A 22,696-nucleotide genomic window follows, 5' to 3' on the forward strand; every position below is an offset into this window, starting at 1 on the left:
TTAAAGGTGCAGTGTGTAACTTTCAGGAGGATCTCTTGATAGAAATGCAATATAATATACATAACTATAATATCAGTGGTGTATAAAGACCTTTCATAATGAACCGTTATGTTTTTATTACCTAAGAATGAGAAGTTTTATGCACATACCACCGAGGGTCCCCTTACATGGAAGTCACCATTTTGTGCCGCCACGTTTTTATAGAAGCCCTTAGCAGACAAACCTCTTTACTAAGTTGTCCCCGACTATGACATGTTTGTCCTGTGCCGGCTACCGTAGCTTCTCTATGTTTTTCAAAAGCGAGGAGTGAGCCGTGGACTGAGACATTGGTTGCAATTCGCAACCTCACCACTAGATGCCGCTAGAATTTACACACTGCACCTTTAAAGTCTGTTCAGCTCAACACAGAGACAATTTTCGAAATGAAAGCTGCAGCCTTCAGAGGTTGCATTTGTAGGCTGCATACGTCTTATTTAAGAATATTAACCGTTATAAAGTTTACTAATCGTAAAATGTTGCAATATGACTTGCTGAAATAACTGAAATAAACCAGGCTTGATGATGTATGCAGCCTGCATACGCAACCTCCGGAGGTTGCAGCCTTCCGTTTGAGATACAGCCAGAGACACACACAGTACCTGAGCAGACTGCCGGCACCCATCTCCTCATCCGGGTAAACATCCGTTTCTACAGTCTCACAAATCTCATTCAGAGCCTGAAACAAAGCACAAAACATTAACATTGCTTTTATAGTAAGTGAATTACGGAAATAAATGCATACAGTACTATTTTATGTTTTTTACTATTAACACCTCTTCTACAGGTGAGAGAGGAGCAAGGATTGCAAGCATCATAAATATAACCATGCAAATGACGTCCTTTTGGATCAAAGTGTCTGCCAAATGCATAAATGTAAATGCAGTTTGCACACAATCATAGTGGCTTCAGAAACCGGCAGTGAATTTTCCAGCCATAATCTTGCTAATTCATTGACTGTGATGACAGTATTCCGATGTCTCTTACTTCCTTCATGCAGGGAAAACGCTTCTCCATCTCCAGACATGATGGAGGGGGAACCTCCATCTCTTTTAGGGAGTCCAAAGAGAGGGCGTCCAAAAACAGGTTCTCTGAGACCCGAGGTCCCTCGCAAGGTCTGAGTCTGCTCACTGCGCCCTTCTCATCCAGCGTGGCCTCAGAGTCGGAGTGTGAGCGCATGTGCGCTGCTGTGCAGGGGGAGCGAGGAGATCTGGGAGGCTTCGATGGGCTCTCCTGAGGTGAGAAGACATGCGCTGAACCTCCTTCTGACTGGTGAGCCCCCTCCGAATGACGCAGATCTTTCTGCATCTGAAATAGAGAAGGGGAGATATCGGCATTGTTTATAACAAGCTGACTGAGCATTGATGTTGATAAACCCCATTCACATAGCACTTTGGGCCTTAGAAAATTTCCGTAAAATTGCCTAAAGGCTTCTGTGAGATCATTCACCAGCATGACAGAACAGCGCATCACATGCTCCTTATGATCTTGTCATAAACAAAAATGCACGCACGTGAGAGAAACAGTATGTGTGTGAATGCATGCACAGATCCTGGAAAATAATTGGCAGTATGAACCAAAAATCAAACGATCCCGGACGCATTTTCCGTGTATTTTTCGTAATATCTGTGTGAAAAGGGCTTAAAGGAAAACACCACCGTTTTTCAATATTTTACTTTTTCTTACCTTAACTTAGACAAATTAATGCATACCTATCTTTTTTCAATGCGTACACTTAATCTTTGTACAGCGTGACGTTAATGTGTTAGCATTTAGCCTAGCCCCATTCATTCCTTAGGATCCAAACAGGGATGATTTAGAAGCCACCAAACACTTCCATGAGCGCTTAGTTTGCGGCACTATGACCTCGGGCGCAGTAATATTGACGGAAGAGAGGGGGAGTAGTCAGGAGTGATGATGTTACAGCATGCTAAGGTCGAAGTGCTGCAAACTAAGCGCTATTCCGCCATACAATTATGGTTCTAATTTTTTATCCGCTTAAAAAATCCCCACGTTTTATTTTGTGCCACCATACTTACTCGTGTAACTACTCATGTAACAGCCTTTAAATAGGGAAAACATGGAAGTGTTTGGTGGCTTATAAATTCATCCCAGTTCGGAGCCATATGAATGAATGGGGCTAGGCTAAATGCTAACACTTTCACAACACGCTGTACAAAGATTAAGTGCACGCATTGAAAAAAGATAGGTATGTATTAATTTGTCTAAGTTGAGGTAAGAACATAGTAAAATATTGAAAAACGGTGGTGTATTCCTTTAACTCATTCACCGCCAGCCTTTTTGAGAAAAATTGCCCACCTGCATTTTTGTGATTTTAACAAAAGTTTCACAAAATTCCTTGCAGGAAAAATTATCTTCTATAAATATATAAACATACAAATTATATCAAATTAAAGAACACACCCTCTGCTTTCAAACAAACAATAAACAAACAAACAAACAAACAAACAAACAAAATGGGGAAAAACGTTTCATTATATATTTACTTTTTCCACTTAATTTAACCACTTAAATATGGATATTTCTCTTCAAAAATACAACATTTTGAGCAAAAAGCTTAAAAAATTGCGTTTTTGTAAAGGAATTTATGTTAGAGATCAGACTCAGAATGACTATCAAACATAAAGGCAGTTAAAATAAATCATTAAAGCTTTTTAACTTCCGTTTTTGATAAATTCGTTTGGCGCCATCTAGTGGATAAAAGCGGTATTACACTTTCACTTTGAAATTCGTCCAGAAAGGCATATTTATTAGTTAAATATTAACTCATAATTGACAAGATATCTCGTCAACGGCGGTGAATGAGTTAAGTGGCATGAACATGGCAGGGCATCTGAACTGAAACTTAACCTCTGACCTTCTCCATCTTGCGGTGCATTTCTCGTAAGCTGTGCTCCCATTCGTGCCTCTCTTTCTCGAATCGGTCCAACATTTCGTTCCGTTCGCGGGTCCAACGCTTCTCTCCATGCTGCAGTTTCCAGCGCAGCTCCAGTGTCAGGCTGTGACTGTCGGCCAGCAGGCGGCACTGTTCCTCACGTTCCTGCTGCAGCGCATCTGCTGCGCCTGCAGACTCACCACTCACCCCTTGCAGCTAAGCAGAGAACAATAAGACAAGAATAAATATGAATTCTGTAATATTTAAAAAAGCAGGTAGAAAACAGTGTACCCTTATGAAAATTAACCATGGTTTTACTACAAATAAAATCTATTTGCATGTAGCCTACTACAGTGCATACCGCAATTTTGTGCATGCATGTTCATGTCATGTACTACAAACCACATCTGTCATTCAGATGTTCATCTACCTGCAGTCTGAGTTTGCAGGGCTCATCTGACTATGCCGTCTTTAAATAAACCAGGACAGTGTTCGATGGCCAGACTGCATCACTGCATAAATATAGCTGTCTATTTAAAGACGTTCCCTAACTCTCAAGCACCAAAACAGTACACAAGACATCTTAAGCTCATCGTGAGAGTATTACTGTGTGATATAGTCAAATCATTTTTAATAGGAAAGAGCATAAACATACCCTACAGCAAGTCAGCTTTATAAATACAGTAAACTGAACAAGAAATTAAACAAATATTACTGCACTGCTTCACTCTTATCAGTCTGAAAGATGAATGAATGGAGTCAATGCATGTTATCTCATTATTAAAATCTGGATCTATCTCTCAATATTAAAAAAGATTGCATGAAAATGAGCCAAACATTGAAATGCTTTAAGGAATATTAGTCCGTGTTCAAATCAACAAACTTCCTCTCAAATCAACGATCTTTAGAACTGCAGTTTTGCAGATGCAAAGAATCTTTCTAACAGTAAATGATGTTGCTTCATAGAAACCCTGTTTGGGCACAAATCTAAGGAAGTGTCACATTTATCTTTTTGCATTGTACCGATCCTGATTAAACGCTTATTTTGCACCTTGGCAACATGGCTCCTCATTTCAGCCCTCTGCATTTCCCACGTTGCTCTCTCATTGGCTAGCGTCTGTTGCAGCTGCCAGCGCCGCTGGGCCTCCTCGCGAAGCTCCGCCCTCAGCTCTTCCAGCAGGGAGCGCAGGGCGTTCAGTACCCGCCGACTTTCACCCACCTACAGAAAGAGACAGACAAGTCCAGATGAGTATTTTACTGTACAGAAGTTGCAATTTTATAGTTATTGTATATTACCTCAGGAGACATGGAGGAATCAATGAGATTTGAAATGACAGACATGGCACCATATTTAGTGCTAATATTTTCATATGAACTGTTCTGCTTTGAAAAACATTTAATAACCCCACAGTTTTAGTTTGGAAAAGTATTTCAATCTTTATTTTCCTGGTGAACTTTTTTTCTGTACACGTTTGTCTGGTACCTGTTTCTGATACTGAAATCTCTCTGGAGAAAGCAAAAGTGGGGCGGGCTCTGTGATGTCACTTCCTGTGATCTGGTGACATACTTTATCTTCTCTTTCTGTCTCGGTGTCCCCCTGCTCAATCACACTGCTCAGTTCTGGAATGTTCTCCAATCTCTCATACTGAAGAAACGAGCAGAAAAATAACCAGCGAAAAACTTTAGATAAACTCTAAAATTCACGTATCCAGTAAGTATTAAATATTTACTCCAACTGCGTTTCTTCACCTCTACATGCGCTCCCTCCTCTGCGGCGTCCGTCCTGCGGCCGAGTCTCCAGTGCATGAGGATCCATCGCAGCTTCATGTAGACAATGATCATGTTTTGCCTGAAGAACCTGACCTCTTGTTGGAGCAGGACTCTTTCTTGTGGCTCGTGAGATTGAAGCCCCTGCAGTTCGAGCCCTCGCCGCGCCTCTGAACGCCGCCTCTCCTCATCCTGAAAATTCAGGGCAGATAAAAGTCATATGGGTAAGGATTATCTCAGGTGAAGCATAACACGGGTGCACAGATGCATTGTGGGTAAAAAGTCAAAGAGTACATTGGAGTTTTAAGGGCAACGTGAAATGTTGACCCAGCTTGAATTTGAAGTTTTGGTCCTGGAGCAAACAAACAAACAAGTCTGATTTGTTTTTAATGCTATACACTGCCATACTGTCTCCATTTCAAGTTACACCTTGGGCCTTGTTTACACCTGTTATTAAGATGTGTTTTGGTCGATTGAATCACAAGAACCGGATTGCTTTTGTGTTGTAGACGCGCATGTGTTCAAATGTGTTCAAGCAGCCACAAAAGACTGCCTACTCTCCGCCTATTGATCTAATGTGATGTACCGAGCACAATGTTTTTACATCGGTCCTGACTTCTAGCATAAACCCTCAGTGTTTGGCGCGATCTTTGATAAAACAATCATTGATAAAACTAAAGTGGCTGCTCTTCACCTCTTTTATTTGGGTCATTCTATGGAAATGTTCATTTTTCTGTCCCTAGCCTTTACAGAAATATTAAACTTGAAAAACACTTTAGGGTTACAATTTTTTTATATTTTAAAATGAAACAATATGTTATTTGAACAATTACACTTTCTTGAGCCATCAATGTAGCAATATTTGATTTTTATTAATTAATTAGAATTCCAAGAACCACAGAAGTGCTCATCCCCACAGTCATGTACAGAGGGAAAATACTTTATTTTGAGATCAAAAACAGTGTTTTATTCCATTTAAAATACAACAATGTTTCCATAACTATCAAATATATGATGTAAATTACATTAAAAAACAAAATGCTAAATAAATATTATAAAATATATAATGAAAGTAGTGGTCCCCTGGAGTTGTGTCACTGGTGTTACCGTTTAACAAAAAGCTCTTATTTTTAAATAAAAATTACACTGATGACATCACTTGACTTCCTTCTTTCAATTTCCTGAAGATCTATGAAGAAAGTCCATGAAAGTCCACCGTCTCTTTTCAGTTATCAGAAATCTTCTCATTTATCTCATGATTTTATATGAAGCTTTTAGTTTAAGTCACTGGTATGACCTCCTTTATCGTTTGGGAATTGTAAAAAACTAGAATACAAATGGATTAAACTACTTAATTTAGTGGGTATACAATGATTGACATTATGTGATTTTATACTTTGCAGCAGTAATTTTATAAAATGCAGTTTTCATGAAAATTGTCACTGGTGTTACTGTCCCTGGTGTTACCTTCCTTATGGGTAACACCAGTAAAGATCAGTAACACCAGTGACTTGTGATAATTTGTTGTGGTGTTACTGTGATATTTCCCTTTCACATTAAATACAATCTTTTACATGTGACATGATGATAATTTTAAATTCACTGAATTCTGAATTCTGCGACACTTAAGAATTAAGCTTTAAAGCTGAAAAAAAAATTCATAAACACCTTTAATATTGCTAAAGAAGTAAGGTAACACCAGTGACAAAAAATGGTGTATGCAGTCTTTAAGTACATGCACAAAAAATAATAATAATAATAATAATTAAGCTGTCATTTATGTGTACTCAAAGTCAAAGTGTAATCTAATAATGTGGTCTAAGTTTAAATGTTAGAAAAATAAATACATTTTAAGACATCTTGCCATACCAAAAGTAGACGTTTCTGTAGAATGACCCTTTCTGATTCATTTTGTGAGCGTGTGAAAGTTGCACGAGTGTATTTTATCAATTGCTCTAAAATATCTGAGAAATATCTTACATATACATGTACAATACGTTGTGCAGCAGTACTCTGACATAATATTACTGAATGTCTTAAAACCCGTCATTTCTACCAATTGCATTTTAAAGGTGGGGTGCATGATCTCTGAAGGCCAATATTGACATTTGAAATCACCTAAACAAACACGTCCCTACCCCAATAGAATCTGGACCTTCATTTGATAGACCTGCCCCACACATATGCAACCCAGGCAACGATGTCAGTTAGTAGACACGCCCTTTACTGCTGATTGGCTACAAGTGTGTTTTGGTATTAAATGTGTGTAAATGTGCTCTTATTTAATAAATGGGGAGGGTTTTCAATTGTTGTACAGATTGTATTTTCAAAATAAGGGTCAGTAACCTGAGGGACGGTTGATGTTGAGCTCTCTCTCTCCTCCGGTCCACATCTCATCCTCCTCTCATGGTCCAGACGTAACTGCATTTCTCTGGTAGGGGTTACCACCTCAGGTAGCACCGGGTCACGGAACTGAACCCCACCAGAACACAGAACAGCACTCTCAAAATCCCAGCACTTTTAAAAGAGACACCATCAATTTTGTGCAAAAATAAATGTATTCAGACTGAGGCCTAGTCCACACGTACACAAATGTTTTATAAACAGAATTTTTCCCTTCTTCCTTAAATAAATCTCCACGTCCACACGAACACGTAAAAACCCGCTATGAACAGCATGACAAACCAACAGATGGCGATATCCTGCTGAAAAAAACAGCATACCAGCAAGACAAGCATATGTTGTGTTTTGGTGCTGGTTTGCTAGTGAACACCAGCTAAACCAGCATCAGCACCAGCTAAAACAGCACCAAACCAGCATTAGCACCAGCTAAACCAGCATTAGCACCAGCATCCCATGCTGGTCATACCAGCAAGACCAGCATATGTTGTGTTTTGGTGCTGGTTTGCTAGTGAACACCAGCTAAACCAGCATCAGCACCAGCTAAAACAGTACCAAACCAGCATTAGCACCAGCTAAACCAGCATTAGCACCAGCATCCCATGCTGGTCATACCAGCAAGACCAGCATATGTTGTGTTTTGGTGCTGGTATGCTGGTTACGACCAGCTAAACCAGCATAATTCCCATGCTGGTTTGATGCTGGTTTTTCAGCAGGGTAACCGTAAAGCCATGTTGGTTTCACTGACTACACGACAACGCTGCAAATGTAGTTTCTAATGAACCTGTCCCCTGGCCGGAAGGTGTTATAACAGTACACATTAAACAATAGCTCATCTTAAGCTTAACTGTTAGCTTAAACAAACACATGAGAAATACATACAATGATTGACACACTTTTTACCTGCGAAACAAATAGTAAAGAACGTCAACATTAAATTTTAAGTGATTTGTGTGTGGATGGTGGACGACGACTATTCATGAAAAAAAAAACAATGTGATTTTAAACAAACAGCAGTGGCTGTGAGTGCAAAAATAACTGTTGTGAAACAAAGAATGGTGAATTTAATCATGCCAACAACTCTGCTCTTGTTGCTTTTAGTTTCAGACGAATCAATTTATATTTGAAATGCATTTGGCAGGCACTTTTACCTACAGCAACTTACAAGCCACAAACGTCATGCATACCTTTTTGTGCTTAAACGTCAGTCTGTCTGAAATCGAATAAAACTTTTATTTTGAAATCTGGAGCCATACTACTGAATAAGTCATGACTAATGTTTAGGATCTGATTGAACCGTCGTCTTTCTAGATTTAGGATAAAATGCTAATTTAATAAAAGTGTTCATGTAGCACAAAAGGTTGAGGTTTCAATTCCCAAGCAACACATTTTGACCAAATGTAAACCTTGAATTCACTGTAAATGGCTTCTGATAAAAGTGTCTGCCAGATGCGTAAATGTAAAATGTAAGTACGTTAACATTTTTCCCACACTAAGTATTACATTAACACTATTTTTAATTTATTTGCCTGTGACTTCACTGGCTATCATCGTATTGTGATACACTAGTTTTCACCTTACGTTCACGTGTGTTGTGTTATGTTAAGGCATGGTTTGCAAATTGGGGTTCGCAAACCCCTAGTGGTTCACGAGGAAATTGCAGGGGTTCGTGAGTTTATAGAAACATTTAAATAATTACAATAAATTCATGAGATGCAAAAAAATGTTTAACTTCTAAATATATTAATTTTTACTAACAAAACATATATTTTCAGTGGCCGCTGGTGACTTCTTTTTTCGAGGGCGCATGATGCGAAGTTCGTCACAACATGTATGTAGCCGGTCATGTGTGTAGTTTCTTCATTTCAAAATATGTGTTCAGAACCTATGTGCATCACGTTTTGTCAAAATAAGTGTCTGCTGCAGACGCGTCAAAAGGGTTTATGATAAAAAAGATGCTCGCGTTTGCCAGATACTCGCATAATCTTATGCGTAATCAGAGTTTACTGTTAAGGGAGTGTCTTGCGTGTGTTTTGTAAATGTGAGCGTGTCTTTTATCATAAACGGTTTTGACACGTGTGCAGCAGGCACTTATTTTCACAAAATACGTGATGCATGGTTCGCATGACGCAACAAACACATATTTTGAAAACACGAGCAACACACATGACACTGCAAAGACATATTTTGAATTTGCGCCCCTCGGAAGAGCAGTCACGAGCCGCCACTGTATCTTTTACTTATTTAATCTGCATGTCATGTCACAACACTACAAAAATACCAGTTGAAGGTAATAATAATGTAAATTTAAAACACAACTTATAAAACCTTAAAACGGATGAAAACTAAATAAAGTTAAATATGCAATTGTGCTATTAACTATTTAAATATATAATAAAAATTTCAGGGGGTACTTCAAGTAGGGATCGACCAATATGGATTTTTATTGCCAATCCCGATTTTTGTTTAATCAGCCTTAGCCGATGACCGATACAGGCTGCCGATTTTCTTGAGCCGATATTTGGAGCCGATACTGCTTTTGCTCACTCAATTTGCATCATAAAAATGACACAATGATGATGCCAAACGTTACAAGTCTCAATTTAAAAAAGTAACATTTATTGAACTTAAAAACACTATATTTAACAAATAGTAAAAACAGGTGAGAGTGCTATGGAACCGTGAACTGCACTCTGAGAGAGAGAGAGACGAGAAATAAAAACCCGCTTTGTCCAGCTACGATCAGCTGTTAGGCCGAGCTTTCGATGTTGTCATGGAAAGGTTGGTTGGTTTTAGTCATATGACCTGCAATCGCTTGCGGCTTCCAGCACTCTGTCTGTAAATAATGCCGAAAAAAAAATCGGCGAACACAGCAGCCATGTATCGGCCGATGCCGATACACATAAAACTCGCAAAAATTGCCCCGATATATCGGCCGGCCGATTAATCGGTCTATCACTAACTTCTAGTAAATAATTTAGGTAAAGGGGGTCCAGCTGACAAAAAAAGGTGAATTTCTTTGTGCCAAGAAATCAGCAAATCAATCATGCTCTTAAAGGCCCTTTCAAAAAAAAATTCAACCTTCCCTAATACATTAAACTCTATGTGGAGATTCAGAGGGAGATGGACGAGGAACTGACCTCGGGTCTGAAACTGTGTGGCCTGATGTATCTACTGTGTCCAGGGGCGCCCCTGGGTGTGGCGGACCCCTTAGCGCTGACCTGCCCCTGGGGCTCCGGGCCACTCTGCCGGTCTAGGCACCAGTCCTGCTCTTCCCTTCGCCAGTACTGCGAGTGAGGGAGGGTCGGGAAAGTGGAGGAGAGAGGGGGAGATGTGTGGGGACCGGTGAACGACAAACACACACGAGACAAGAAAGAGTGGAGAACAAAACTCAATGTGGAACTCAAAAGTGTGAAATGTACAGAAGGGTCGGTGAGGTCGTGTGACACACTGTACTTCAAAAACATAAGAATGGTTATGAATTTTCAAAAAATAAAAAATAAATAAAAAAACAGAAAGTGAGAGGCAGCGGCTACAGGATGAAGAAAAGCGCAAAAAGAAAGACCAACTTAAAGATGGTGGCATAGGAGAGAGACGTGAAGAGCACAAGCACAAGGAGAAACAGAAACATGGGTGGAAACATCTGAATGGAACAAATGAGGGAGAGAGAAAGAGTGAGAAAAGTGGGAGGGGCCAAAAGGGGGTAAAAAAGAATGCAAAACACCGGTTATGAAGCGCATGCGATGGGGACACATGAGTCTTACAACCAATAACCCAAAATGTGTAGTGACAGCTGGAAATAAATGCTAAACGTCATGCTAAATTCCAGACTTTCCATCAAAATCTTGATCCTAAAACGCTTTCTTTCACCTCTGGAAAACTATTCTATTATAATTATAAAATGAAAATGACTAATAATAATAACAATAATAATAAATATTTAAATAAAAATATTTAACAATTTTACATTTTATTGTTAATGTGACATCCAACTAAGTATTCTAATATGTATTTCTACATATTTCTTTTTTACTACGGTATTACAATTTTATGATTAGCAAGAAGAGGAGTCACATGCTTTTTGATCAGGCATTACAAACATGTACCCCTGGGGTCCAAGATGGATTGGATTTTGACGGAAGCTTGAATTTGATATGACAACAGCATTCTGCTCAGCCATGCAATGAAAGCAGACGCTTAGCAAACTTAAGCTGTTGAAGAAGGTCATCAATTAATTTTCTGGTCTCATATTATACAGTGTGTGACATCTACAGTTAATAGATTTGGGATGTAGGCTGAGACTTTCATACAGGTTTGACGTACACAGCAAAATCCCCAGCGTTAAATTACCACCAGCTCCGTGTTTATATTGGTTAATTAGGTTTTTAAGTGATAATTGAGTGATGATTATTTGATTATTGAAGACACCTGATGATAATGAGCAGAATCACTAAAAAACACAAGAACTCCAACTGAGGCTTTGTCCACACGAAGCCGGTGCATTCCCTATCCGATAATTTTTTTCCTTGTTCTAAAAAAATAATCCGTAAACACGAAACCACTGAAACCGACTGAAAGCGGTGTAGTATATATGCCGGACCAGTATGGGGCGCTGTAATTCTGCCACAGATATACACTATACACAGAGAAGAAGACTTTGAGCATGCGCATAACCAACGTATGGTGTTGTCCGTTATCGCTTGTTGGTCACCACAATTGCATAGAAGCAATAGATTTTGCTGTAATAAAGCTAGTAGGCTTTAGTAGCTTCTGTAGCACGAACACAATCACGTAGTCCGCCGTTATTGTTGTTGCTGTTACGTGTGACGCTTCCGACACGTGATGTGATGACGTTTTCGCTTCACAAAATATACGGATTGGCTGTACACACGAAACCGCAAGGGTGTCGGTTTCAGATTTATCCACTTTAGGACCTGGTTTCAAAAAATAGCGGTTTCACTCTCTCAAAACGCCGGATCCGTGTGGACGAAACGGCAATACGATAACAAATTTATACGTATACAGTGATATGCGTCTCCGTGTGGACAGCCCCTGACTTCCAGTGACCTTAAATAAAAATCAGCTGAAAAGAAAAAAACTAGAATCACTTTACTTCTGTTATGTGTCCACATTTCTTTACTTTTTTTTTTTTAGAATTGTTAAACGTTTAGATGCTGATGTTTTATTGAAATGTTTGGTCACCATTATGATAATCAGTGTTCCCTTTAGTTGGGTAGTTTGACTCTAGGCTTTTGTTTCAGTTTGTAGTCTTGTAACAGTGTTTAACAAAACACATCAAATATTGCAAAGGAAACAAGGGCTATCAGTTGGTACAGCTTAAGTTAAAGAACAATTAACCAGCATTCAGTTATTAAAAACAGTTATTTGTTGCTTTCAGTAGGGTTGCACGAATCTGACTCTCTAAATCTTTTTTTATACATTCAGGCAATTGTTGCTTTTAACATATAGATACCCAGATATCATCATGAATCGCAACCATGGTGACAAACATAATGTTGCAAATTGCAATGCATCCACAATAGTATAAAATGCATGACTCCCATCATGCATTGCAATATAAATTATGTCACCATTGTTGTGATTTATGACATCTGCACATGAGACAAAACAGAACTTCCAGAATGTATTTAACAATGTAATTTAGAAAGCTTGGTCTGAGGAATGATCTGTTAGTGAAATCCAATACAGAATATATATATTTTATCAACATCCATTTAATTGTCTATGAGTCATGTGTTTTTTCTTTTACAGTGTAAGCAATTTACTTGATAATTTTGCTTTAACATTCTTTGCAACAAAAATGTGTTTGATAAAAAGACCTCAAAAGGAATAAACAAAAGACAAACTGCCCAACTAAAGGAAGCACTGATCACCATAATGGTGAAATTACAAAGTAGACAAAATGACAGAAAAAGTCAGTCTGGTTTGTAACGAGAAATATTTAATATCTTTTCAGTTGACTTTATTTAAGGAAGTGGCTGGAAGTCAGTTGTAGTTCTGCTCATTATCATCAGCTGTCTTCAATAATCAGACAATCATTACTTAAATGATCACTTAAGTATCTAATCAAGTGCTTCGGTGTTAAGCTGCCTTTCCACTGCACACGACAAATGCCGGCCGATAAACCGGAAGTCATTCATTTCCTATGGAGAGTCTCAAAGGGGCTCCGTGAGGTCCCAACCATCTGCGGATGCGTAATTTGTTGAATCCGTAAAAAAATTAAACTTGTGCCACTACACTGCATGCGATATGCTGACCGGAAGTGATATATTTCAGTGTATTCCAATCAAAAACTGAGGTGAAAATTATTTATCATTTTTTGTTTAACTTTATCAGGAACATTTGAATCCTTAAAAAAACAATTGATTACTGATAAGTAATATATTATTAATTTAATATGTATATCTTATTTTAATCTTGTCTCCATATGTTCCCTCCAAAAATATATCGACAGTCTTTATTCATAGCTGTTTATTGTTTCATTCATTTGCGTTTATTTATTCCACTAATAAATAAATATTGGAATGAAGCCTCTTGCTGTTCCATGTTATGATTAAACTGAAACTTCATTACGACTGCCACTAGGGGGTGAACTCCGACAATCGTGTCTTTTTGTCGTCTGCAGTGGAAAGGCGGCTTTTCTTTTAACACCCTGCTGGTGCTACCCATATATAAACACCGGGGATTTTGCTGTGTAGGGCTGGGGGGTATGACAGTATATCCCCTTTACTGTGAAATAAAATATCTACCGCAAATGATAGTGTGTATACTGTGAAATGTAAATAAGTGGGCGTGTAAATAAGTTTGATGTGCCCTAAAGCAAGGAACCCAACAGCTTAGCCGATGGGTTTTCAGCACAGAACATGGGCTAATTAAAATATGAGAAGGTAGCAATGCTTTAACATGTTTTCATTTGTACTCTTAGTAAATATGCAAAATCGTTCCCTCAGTTTTTCTGATGATTTGCCTTTGAAAATAATTTGAAAGTCCCAATAATGTTTTCAGTTGAAATAATCAAATCATTGCAAATTATATGATAAACTACTAACACCAATAGATGTCAAACGCATGTTTTTAGACAGGTTATTTGTTGAAAAGTTGACTCATGTTATTGTCAAGTTGACTAAAAAGCACAAAGCAGGAATAAAGCTACAAGCTTTATTGAGAGCAGCTTTCCGAAATTGTTTAGCAAAACTTACACTTAAACACCAAACACTTAAAAATATGCTTAACTTAAAGGGCACCTATTATGCAAAATCCACTTTGGATATAAATGTGCGTTGGCAGTGTGTGAACACAACTACCCTACAATGAAAACATCCACCATAGACATGCAGTTTTGATTCTCTTGTTATTGTGACATCACACAAATAAAGCCCCGCCCACACCAACTGTCTGACTGGTTAATTTGACCCAAAAGCTTTTCTAAATGTGTTTGTTAGCACATTATAGCACTAATTCAACTAAAGATACTATTGTCTTAGACGGTATTCACAGGAATCAGATCTATTTTAGCCAAAAGCGATTACAGTCTGTTGGTCAGGGAATGTGTAGCTCATTTGCATTTAAAGGTACAGACATGAAAACTGCTTTTTTTTTGCTCCCACCCAAATAGGGGCATTATGGACGTGCTAAAATAAATGATCTATAACAAATGCTATAACAAATGATTCTAGGCACACCTAAGACTTCATATTACATCTAGTAAAATGTGCATAATATGTGCCCTTTACAGAAAAGAAGACTAGGCCAGTCTTATTCTTGATAAGGCAAATACATTCAATTTATGTAACACTCATGTTGAGCAATATTAAACACATTAATGGCTGCTCCACAGTATACGCCGTAAGTATGAGTGTGATGCCACATCAACAGGGTCCAAAAATAACAATGGCAAAATGAGAGTAAAAACTGTCTTGGTACTAGAGGTCTTCACTGGTCAACTTAGATCCAAAAACCAGAGGTTCCGTCCGAGACCTGAGCGGGTTCAGGTCTGAAAGTTTCGGTATAATAATAGTGACATTGGATTCTTGGGTAATTTAAAATAAATGTGTTTTTGCAAACGGACCAGAGACGATCCGAACTCTCCCGAGAGTCTTTTCCAACCCCCGCTTTGTTTGCCAAGAGCGCCTGCAACATTGTGTGGCTCGGATATTTAAATCATTTAGTTTCAGTCAATCTTCATTGTTCTGTTGCACTTTTACAATTTTTTTTTTCGGGCTGTATGGTTCCATAAAGAACATCCACAAACCTCTCTTTGATTCTTTGGGGAACCAAAAATGCTTTTTCTACGGCATCACAATGGAGGCTAAAGTTATTTTGGACCCTGCACATCAAATCCAAACCCAACAGGGTACAGAACCCAGTAGCCCTGTGAAGCCATGCAGTAAATACTCCTAAACCCCTCCCCTGCCCCAGCAGCAATACAGCAAGCAGCCAGGGTAAGACATGAGGATGAATATATGGGGAGCGGGCGTTATGAGGGTTGCATTGAGGGTGGACATCACAAGAATAGGAAAGGTAAGAGCATGTTGGCTGAGCTGGGTGGCACTCGGGGCAGGTGTGTGTGTGTGTGTGTAATCATAGGGATGCATGTAGTTTGTTAACTATAACAAACAGTATTTGTCTTACTTGCTAAGATAATGTTTACCTCTACGATCTACAATCAAATGGAACATCTCAAATGGGCATGATTAGCCCTTTATTTATCAAGTTGAGGAGTCATGCCAGCCAGTGTGCTATAGGTTAAAAAGGTTTCTTCTGTAGCACATTCACAAAATTTCAGTACATGAAGATGCGCAGAACCAACATAAGGCATATGCATTCTTGAAAAGGGACAAAGGCTTTTTAAATAAGGAAGCAGCAACAAAGGAAATTAAAGTTGGTATGTTATTGCATGTGATGGCGAACACTGAAGGGGCATTTATAATGAAAATGGAGGATACAGGTTCATCAAACTTACCTGAAGGTCTGTCATCAGATCTCTTCCCAGGGTTCCGATGGGTGAGTCCCTTGACATGGAGGTGACCGTGGAGAGAAAGCTGCTGGATTCGGTGAGGTTGGGCATAGGGGAGAGGTCATCCGTACGTTCCCGTAAACCATCCCCTAGATGATCTACCTTTTCCATGAATAGCTGGAGTTCAGTTCGGAAAGTCCTCATGCAGGTGTTGATGGAATCGAGCACCTGTGTGCCGGGGTTAGATTTAGTATCAGAACCCTCTAGAAAATCCCCTCCCATGACCACCAGGTGTCCTTCGCGGACAAGACTGTCTGTGTCCGTAATGAGCCGTTCCACTGTTTTTCCGAGTCGTTCCACTTCACGCCTGATGTTGTTGAGCGTCTCCCGGTCCTCTCGTCTCCGCTGGGCCAACTCGGCAGCTCCCGACTCTCCAGAGGGTTTCTCACCACTGGCGAACCCAGAGGTAGCAGTCTTCTCAAACAGATCATCGGAGTCGCTCTCCCCACCGACAGGACCTTCCCGTTTGGGCTGCAGCAACAAAAGCCTGGCCGTCTCCTCTTCGTCTTGTTCCCTTCGCCCGGCATCGCTGTCCGCGTCGCTATCACGAGGGCTACCGGTGCGCACACCAAGGTTTGACGCCAGGTCACAACGCTGCATATTTGAGATTAGCACCCGGTTCTCGTACTGTAACTTCATCACCTTCCCGCTAAGCTCGTTAATTTGGAGTCTTGAGGTTTTCAGCTCCTCCTGTAGGGTGGCGCTGTTAACTGGGCAAGCTAAGAAACCATTACCTCCCCCACTCCCGCTGGTAGGTTTTAGTGCCCCAGCACTTGCACCTTCAGCACCCTCCGACTCCCTTTCAGTTTGGCTGGGCCCAAATTTGAAACGGTTAAGCTCGGATGTCAACTGCTTGTTGTGGTCCTCGATCTCAGAGATGGAGCGGCGCAAAAGCTCCGCCTCCTCTTCCACAAACTGCAGGTGGCGGCGAAGTTCACTGGCAGATTCCAACGCATCGCCACCATACGGTGAGGTAGGGACACTCGAGAAGGGTTCACGCCCGAAGCAGTCTCTCTCGTATTGGCAGCGCAGGTCCTCATTTTCCGCCCGAAGTCCGCGGTTTTCCACCTCTAGCTCTACGATTTTCCTGCCCAGGATGTTGGCTTCCTCCTCTACCAGTTTGAGCCGTAAGCGTAACTCTGCCTCGCGGGTAGTGTGGGGACCTCCACCCGTCACATCCACCAGGGGCAAAGGGCTGTCGACGTCCCCGTATAGCGATTTGTACTTCTGCATCTCCTGTTCCAGCTCATCCTTCTCACGGCCCAGTTTTGCCATCTTTTTACGCATAAGGGTCGATTCCTCCTTGGCAAACTGCAGCTGACAACGCAGGTCTGCACTGTCCTCCTATACAGACCGAAATATGTGACAATATAATGATTTGTACAGAAAGTTTTTATAATATACTGTGCAATAAAACTTATTGGTATGGGAGATAATTTTTCCAAATAAAAAAGAATACACTGAAAACAATAATACGTCTTATTCAGTCCACCGCCATGTTGATTCCAGACCAAGGCTGTGAGGGATGGACATCCAGAGGGTGCACTTTTAACCTATTGTTTTGTATCAGGATGCTGATCATTCAGCCATCAAAACACAGAAAATATATAGTTTTACAAATTTTCACAGGACAAAAACCTCAGTAAACGTGGACATATGACCTAATTTAAGATGAGAATAGCGCATTGTGTACATAATATCTGTTTTGGATTTTAGCCTGTTGGCTAATGGCTAATAACTGTTGTATGTATGTTTACTTTTCTTTAAAACACTATATAGTGCAACAATACAATATTTTATGACAACAACTACTGCCCTACAAAGGCTAAGTGCAGTAACTATGCAAACACTGAAACTGGAAAGAAATGTCCTTAAAGTTTTTTACACCAGCCAGTCAAACATGTTACTGCAAATTTGGTGCACATATTTCTCCGAAATGGGACAGAATTAAACCAGGAGACTTTGTCACAAGACACATCAGATCTCACAAAGCCCAGTTCAACCCTTAACTCAATTTTGACCAAATGCATAGTTACTGCGCTTTGGCTTTGTAGGGCAGTATAGTAGCATATACATCTCCAGTTTGTATAGCCCTTACGAAAATGAAACATAGTTACTGTAGTAAAAATAACCATGGTTTTGACAAAACCATAGTTAAACCATGGCTAGTGTAATAAAACCATGGTTTTGCTAATAGTAATTCAAACATGGTTACTACACTTTTACCACAAAAAACATAGTTAATTTTTCATAAGGGAAAACATAAAAGTATGTCCCAATGTATTTTCTGTGTTATGTTTGTTCAAGATATGAACATTGACTTAATAATGTGTGATTAGCTTTATAACAAGCTATTTATGTGATAGTTTGATGTGCAAGTATTGTTAGAGGTAAAAACCCCATATAAACCCCCAAGTTGTGTAAAAATGTTATTTAGAAATTAATCCTGCTTCTGTTGATTCTGGTCAATGTGCTTAAAAAACCTACCAGAATTTTTTTTTTAATGTTAATCAATGATTAGCCAACAGGCAAATAACAAAACAGATTGTGGGCCCTACACACGGCGCAATGCAGCGCAAAGTGCAACCCAGAGTTTATTGCTAGTTTCAGCAAGGCGCAGTTATCATTTTCACGTTCTTTAAATAGCAAATGCCTTTGTGCACCAATGGGCATTCTGGTCTGAAAACGAGGTGTGTTCAGGCACATTACTGGAGTGTTGATATTTTGAGGCAACTAAAATTTACTACGCCATTGATCAACTAAAACCTGGTCTAAAGTCAACAACAATTTTAGACTGTGCTCTAGGCGCACAAACCATTTTTCCCATCGTTAAATTAGCAAAAGTGGATTCGGACACGCCCTTTTAGACTATGCGCCGTGCGCTTTAGACCAGTGCTTCCCAATTCTGGTCCTCAAAGACCGCCTCCCAAATTTTTTTTGATGTTTTCTTATTTAAAACACGTGATTCAACTAATCAGCATCCTTCTAAAATGGTAAACATGTCTCCCTAACTAGCTGATGAGTTAAATCAGGTGTGTTAAATAAGGAGACTTCTAAAGCTTTTTGGGAGGGGGTCCTCGAGGACCAGGATTGGGAAGCACTGCTTTAGACAATGCGCCTAGAAGGTTAAAACTGGGCCCCTTATGTACACACACTGCAAAAATTATTTTTAAGAAAAAAAGTTTTTAGTATTTTTGTCTTGTTTTCAGTAAAAATATCCAATAAATCTTAAATTAAGATGCTTTTTCTTGATGAGCAAAACGACCCAAGAAAATAAGTCTAGTTTTTAAAACAAAAAGATCAAATGTAAGTGATTTTGTGCATAAAACAAGCAAAAAAAATCTGCCAATGGGGTAAGCAATTGAATTTTTTTTATTTTTCTTGAATTTAGTGTTTCAGAAAAATGTTTAAGATTTTTTTGCTTGTTTGATGCACAAACTCACTTAAATTTGATATTTTTGGTCTAAAAACTAATTTAAGAATTTTTAGATATTTTTACTGAAAACAAGACAAAAATACAAAAAAAAATGTTCTTGAAAATAATTTTTTACAGTGCATTGTGTACAGACTGCTCTTATCTCAAAATTAGGTCATATGTCCCTTCTCATTTTAACAATCCACGATTTCTGAGGTTCTTTGTCTTGTGGAAATTTGTAAAAGGATGTATTTTCTGATTTGATGAATGAATGACCACCATTCCCGTACAGAACAATAGGTTTAAAGCACACGCTCTGGACGGCCATTCCTCACAGCCTCGTTTTGGAATCAACATGGCGGCGGACTGAATAAGGCCAAAGTTTCATAAAAAAAATTAACATCACCATATTTAAATTTACAAACATTTTAAAAAAACAGTATATTACTGTGACAAGACTGTAAATATATAAATAAGAAAGCTTTCAGAGTACAGATTCAGCACTACAAAGCCACTAAAGCTATAACATCTTATAATACAACCCCAAAACAGAAAAAGTTGGGACACTGTAGAAATTGTGAGTAAAAAAGGAATGGAATAATTTACAAATCTCATAAACTTATATTTTATTCACAGTAGAATATAGAAAACATATCAAATGTTGAAAGTAAGATATTTTGAAATGTCATGCCAAATATTGTCTCATTTTGGATTTCATGAGAGCTACACATTCCAAAAAAAGTTGGGACAGGTAGCAATAAGAGGCCAGAAAATTTAAATGTACATATAAGGGACAGTTGAAAGACCAATTTGCAACTTATTAGGTCAATTTGCAACATGATTGGATATAAAAAGAGCCTCTCAGAGTGTCAGTGTCTGTCAGAAGTCAAGATGGGCAGAGAATCACCAATTCCCCCAATGCTGCAGCGAAAAATAGTTTTCTGAGTTTCTCAGAGAAAAATTGCAATGAGATTGAAGTTATCATCATCTACAGTGCATAATATCATTCAAAGATTCAGAGAATCTGGAACAATCTCTGTGCGTAAGGGTCAAGACCGGAAAACCATACTGGATGCCCGTGATCTTCGAGCTCTCAGACGGCACTGCATCACATACAGGAATGCTACTGTAATGGAAATCACAACATGGACTCAGGAATACTTCCAGAAAACATTGTCAGTGAACACAATCCACCGTGTCATTCGCTGTTGCCAGCTAAAACTCAATAGGTCAAAAAAGAAGCCATATCTTAACATGATCCAGAAGCACAGCCGTTTTCCATGGGCAAGGCTCATTTAAAATGGACTTTGGCAAAGTGGAAAACTGTTCTGTGGTCCAACAAATCAAAATTTGAAGTTCTTTTTGAAAAACTGGGATGCCATTTCATCCGGACTAAAGAGGACAATGACAACCCAAGTTGTTATTAGCGCTCTTTTCAGAAGCCTGCATCACTGATGGTTTGGGGTCATGAGTACGTGTGGCATGGGCAGCTTACACATCTGGAAAGGCACCATCAATGCTGAAAGGTTTATCCAAGTTCTAGATACATATGATCCCATTCAGACGTCGTCTCTTTCAGGGAAGACATTGCATTTTCCAACAAGACAATGCCAGACCACATACTGCATCAATTACAACATCATGGCTACGTAGAAGAAGGATCTGAGTACTGAAATGGCCAGCCTGCAGTCCAGATCTTTCACCCATAGAAAAGATTTGGTGCATCATAAAGAGGAAGATGCGACAAAGAAGACCTAAGACAGTTGAGCAACTAGACGTCTGTATTAGACAAGAATGGGACAACATTCCTATTCCTAAACATTGGTCCTCTTCCAGCTGTTCCTTATATGTACATTTAACTTTTCTGGCCTCTTATTGCTACCTGTCCCAACTTTTTTTGGAATGTGTAGCTCTCATGAAATCCAAAATGAGCCAATATTTGGCATGACATTTCAAAATATCTTACTTTCAACATTTGATATGTTATCTATATTCTACTGTGAATAAAATATAAGTTTATGAGATTTGTAAATTATTCCATTCCTTTTTTACTCACAATTTCTACAGTGTCCCAACTTTTTCTGTTTTGGGGTTGTACAACACTCACATTTTTCATAGAAAACAAACTCTTTTTCGTATCATAAAACAAAGCCTGCGTTTGCATTTGTACACACCTGAGTTAATGACTTCTTGTCTTTGAATGTTTCTCTGCTCCCCCGTCTGCGCAGAGCGGTCTGAAAGACACACGAACACATTTAAAACCTCTATAGAGAACCACCAGAAGAAACAAACCACTGTAGCAAAATATGTGATCTAGATTTTAGTTATGAGGCCTGTAACCTTCATGAAGAAATGGGACACACAGGAGCTTTTGTATAGAAATGACTCATTTTGAATTTCAAAACGTCTCATTTAATCAAACCACAAATTATGAAACAACATAAAGCTTAAACCTGTTATTATGAATACTGTACATCACAGTGCACTGTAATTCAGTTCAACTTCCCTAATGCCTTTCAGATGCCTTAAAATAGACCCTGTGTTATTAAAAGACTTTTGCATGACATAAAATACAGCATCACTATGCACAGGATACACAGTATGTGCAACAAAAGTCATGTGATAAACGAGCTTTGGTTTTCTTCCAGCTATTTGGGGTTAGGAAGAACCAATAAATATAATAACCAAATATTTTTCTTTGAACATGAAGCAGTGTGATTGTCCACGTTTGTGCACAACAGGTTCCAGAATTAATTATTATGGTGCAAACAACAAAAAATTTGGTCTTAGGAGGTTAAACAGACAATGGTAAACTATGGCCTGCTGTACTATATTGAGGTCATATACTAAATAGCGGCTGCTGGTGACCAGTTTAGCTTGAATCATTTATGGCCAGACAGATGGAAAGTGTGACAGGGGCGTCTCATAATGGGAGGGGAACGAGTGCAAAACCTTTAAATCATTTCCTGTGCAGAAAAACTGTATCACACACACAAATTCACTCACTGAGAGAAGGGGGGGGGGGGGGGGTGATGTAATTTTAATGTGGGTTTGGGTGGGTTTTAATATGGATACAATTTATGATTCACAATTTTCTGATTTACTTTCACCAGTGAGGTCATGGCCAAAGAAACATCAATCAAAT

General features: G+C 39.1%; 1 protein-coding gene across 5 annotated transcripts in view; it reads right to left on the reverse strand.

Annotated features, from left to right (window-relative positions):
• Positions 1 to 22,696, reverse strand: part of LOC129443166 (microtubule cross-linking factor 1) — a 75,109-nt gene that overhangs the window by 10,337 nt on the left and 42,076 nt on the right. For 2 of the 5 annotated variants that reach the window (XM_073864369.1, XM_073864372.1), the window contains exons 4-13: positions 21,726 to 21,785; positions 16,083 to 17,480; positions 10,240 to 10,386; positions 7,046 to 7,216; positions 4,682 to 4,891; positions 4,416 to 4,577; positions 3,984 to 4,151; positions 2,915 to 3,148; positions 1,024 to 1,344; positions 639 to 715 (exon numbers count right to left, since the gene is read on the reverse strand). In XM_073864369.1, the coding sequence (XP_073720470.1) occupies positions 639 to 715; positions 1,024 to 1,344; positions 2,915 to 3,148; positions 3,984 to 4,151; positions 4,416 to 4,577; positions 4,682 to 4,891; positions 7,046 to 7,216; positions 10,240 to 10,386; positions 16,083 to 17,480; positions 21,726 to 21,785 (2,948 nt within the window). The remainder of the gene's footprint in view (positions 1 to 638; positions 716 to 1,023; positions 1,345 to 2,914; positions 3,149 to 3,983; positions 4,152 to 4,415; positions 4,578 to 4,681; positions 4,892 to 7,045; positions 7,217 to 10,239; positions 10,387 to 16,082; positions 17,481 to 21,725; positions 21,786 to 22,696) is intronic. The other 3 variants (XM_073864370.1, XM_073864373.1, XM_073864371.1) reach the window with 3 other exon arrangements.

Source organism: Misgurnus anguillicaudatus, unplaced genomic scaffold (assembly GCF_027580225.2).
Source record: "Misgurnus anguillicaudatus unplaced genomic scaffold, ASM2758022v2 HiC_scaffold_26, whole genome shotgun sequence".
Classification (NCBI taxonomy): domain Eukaryota; kingdom Metazoa; phylum Chordata; class Actinopteri; order Cypriniformes; family Cobitidae; genus Misgurnus; species Misgurnus anguillicaudatus.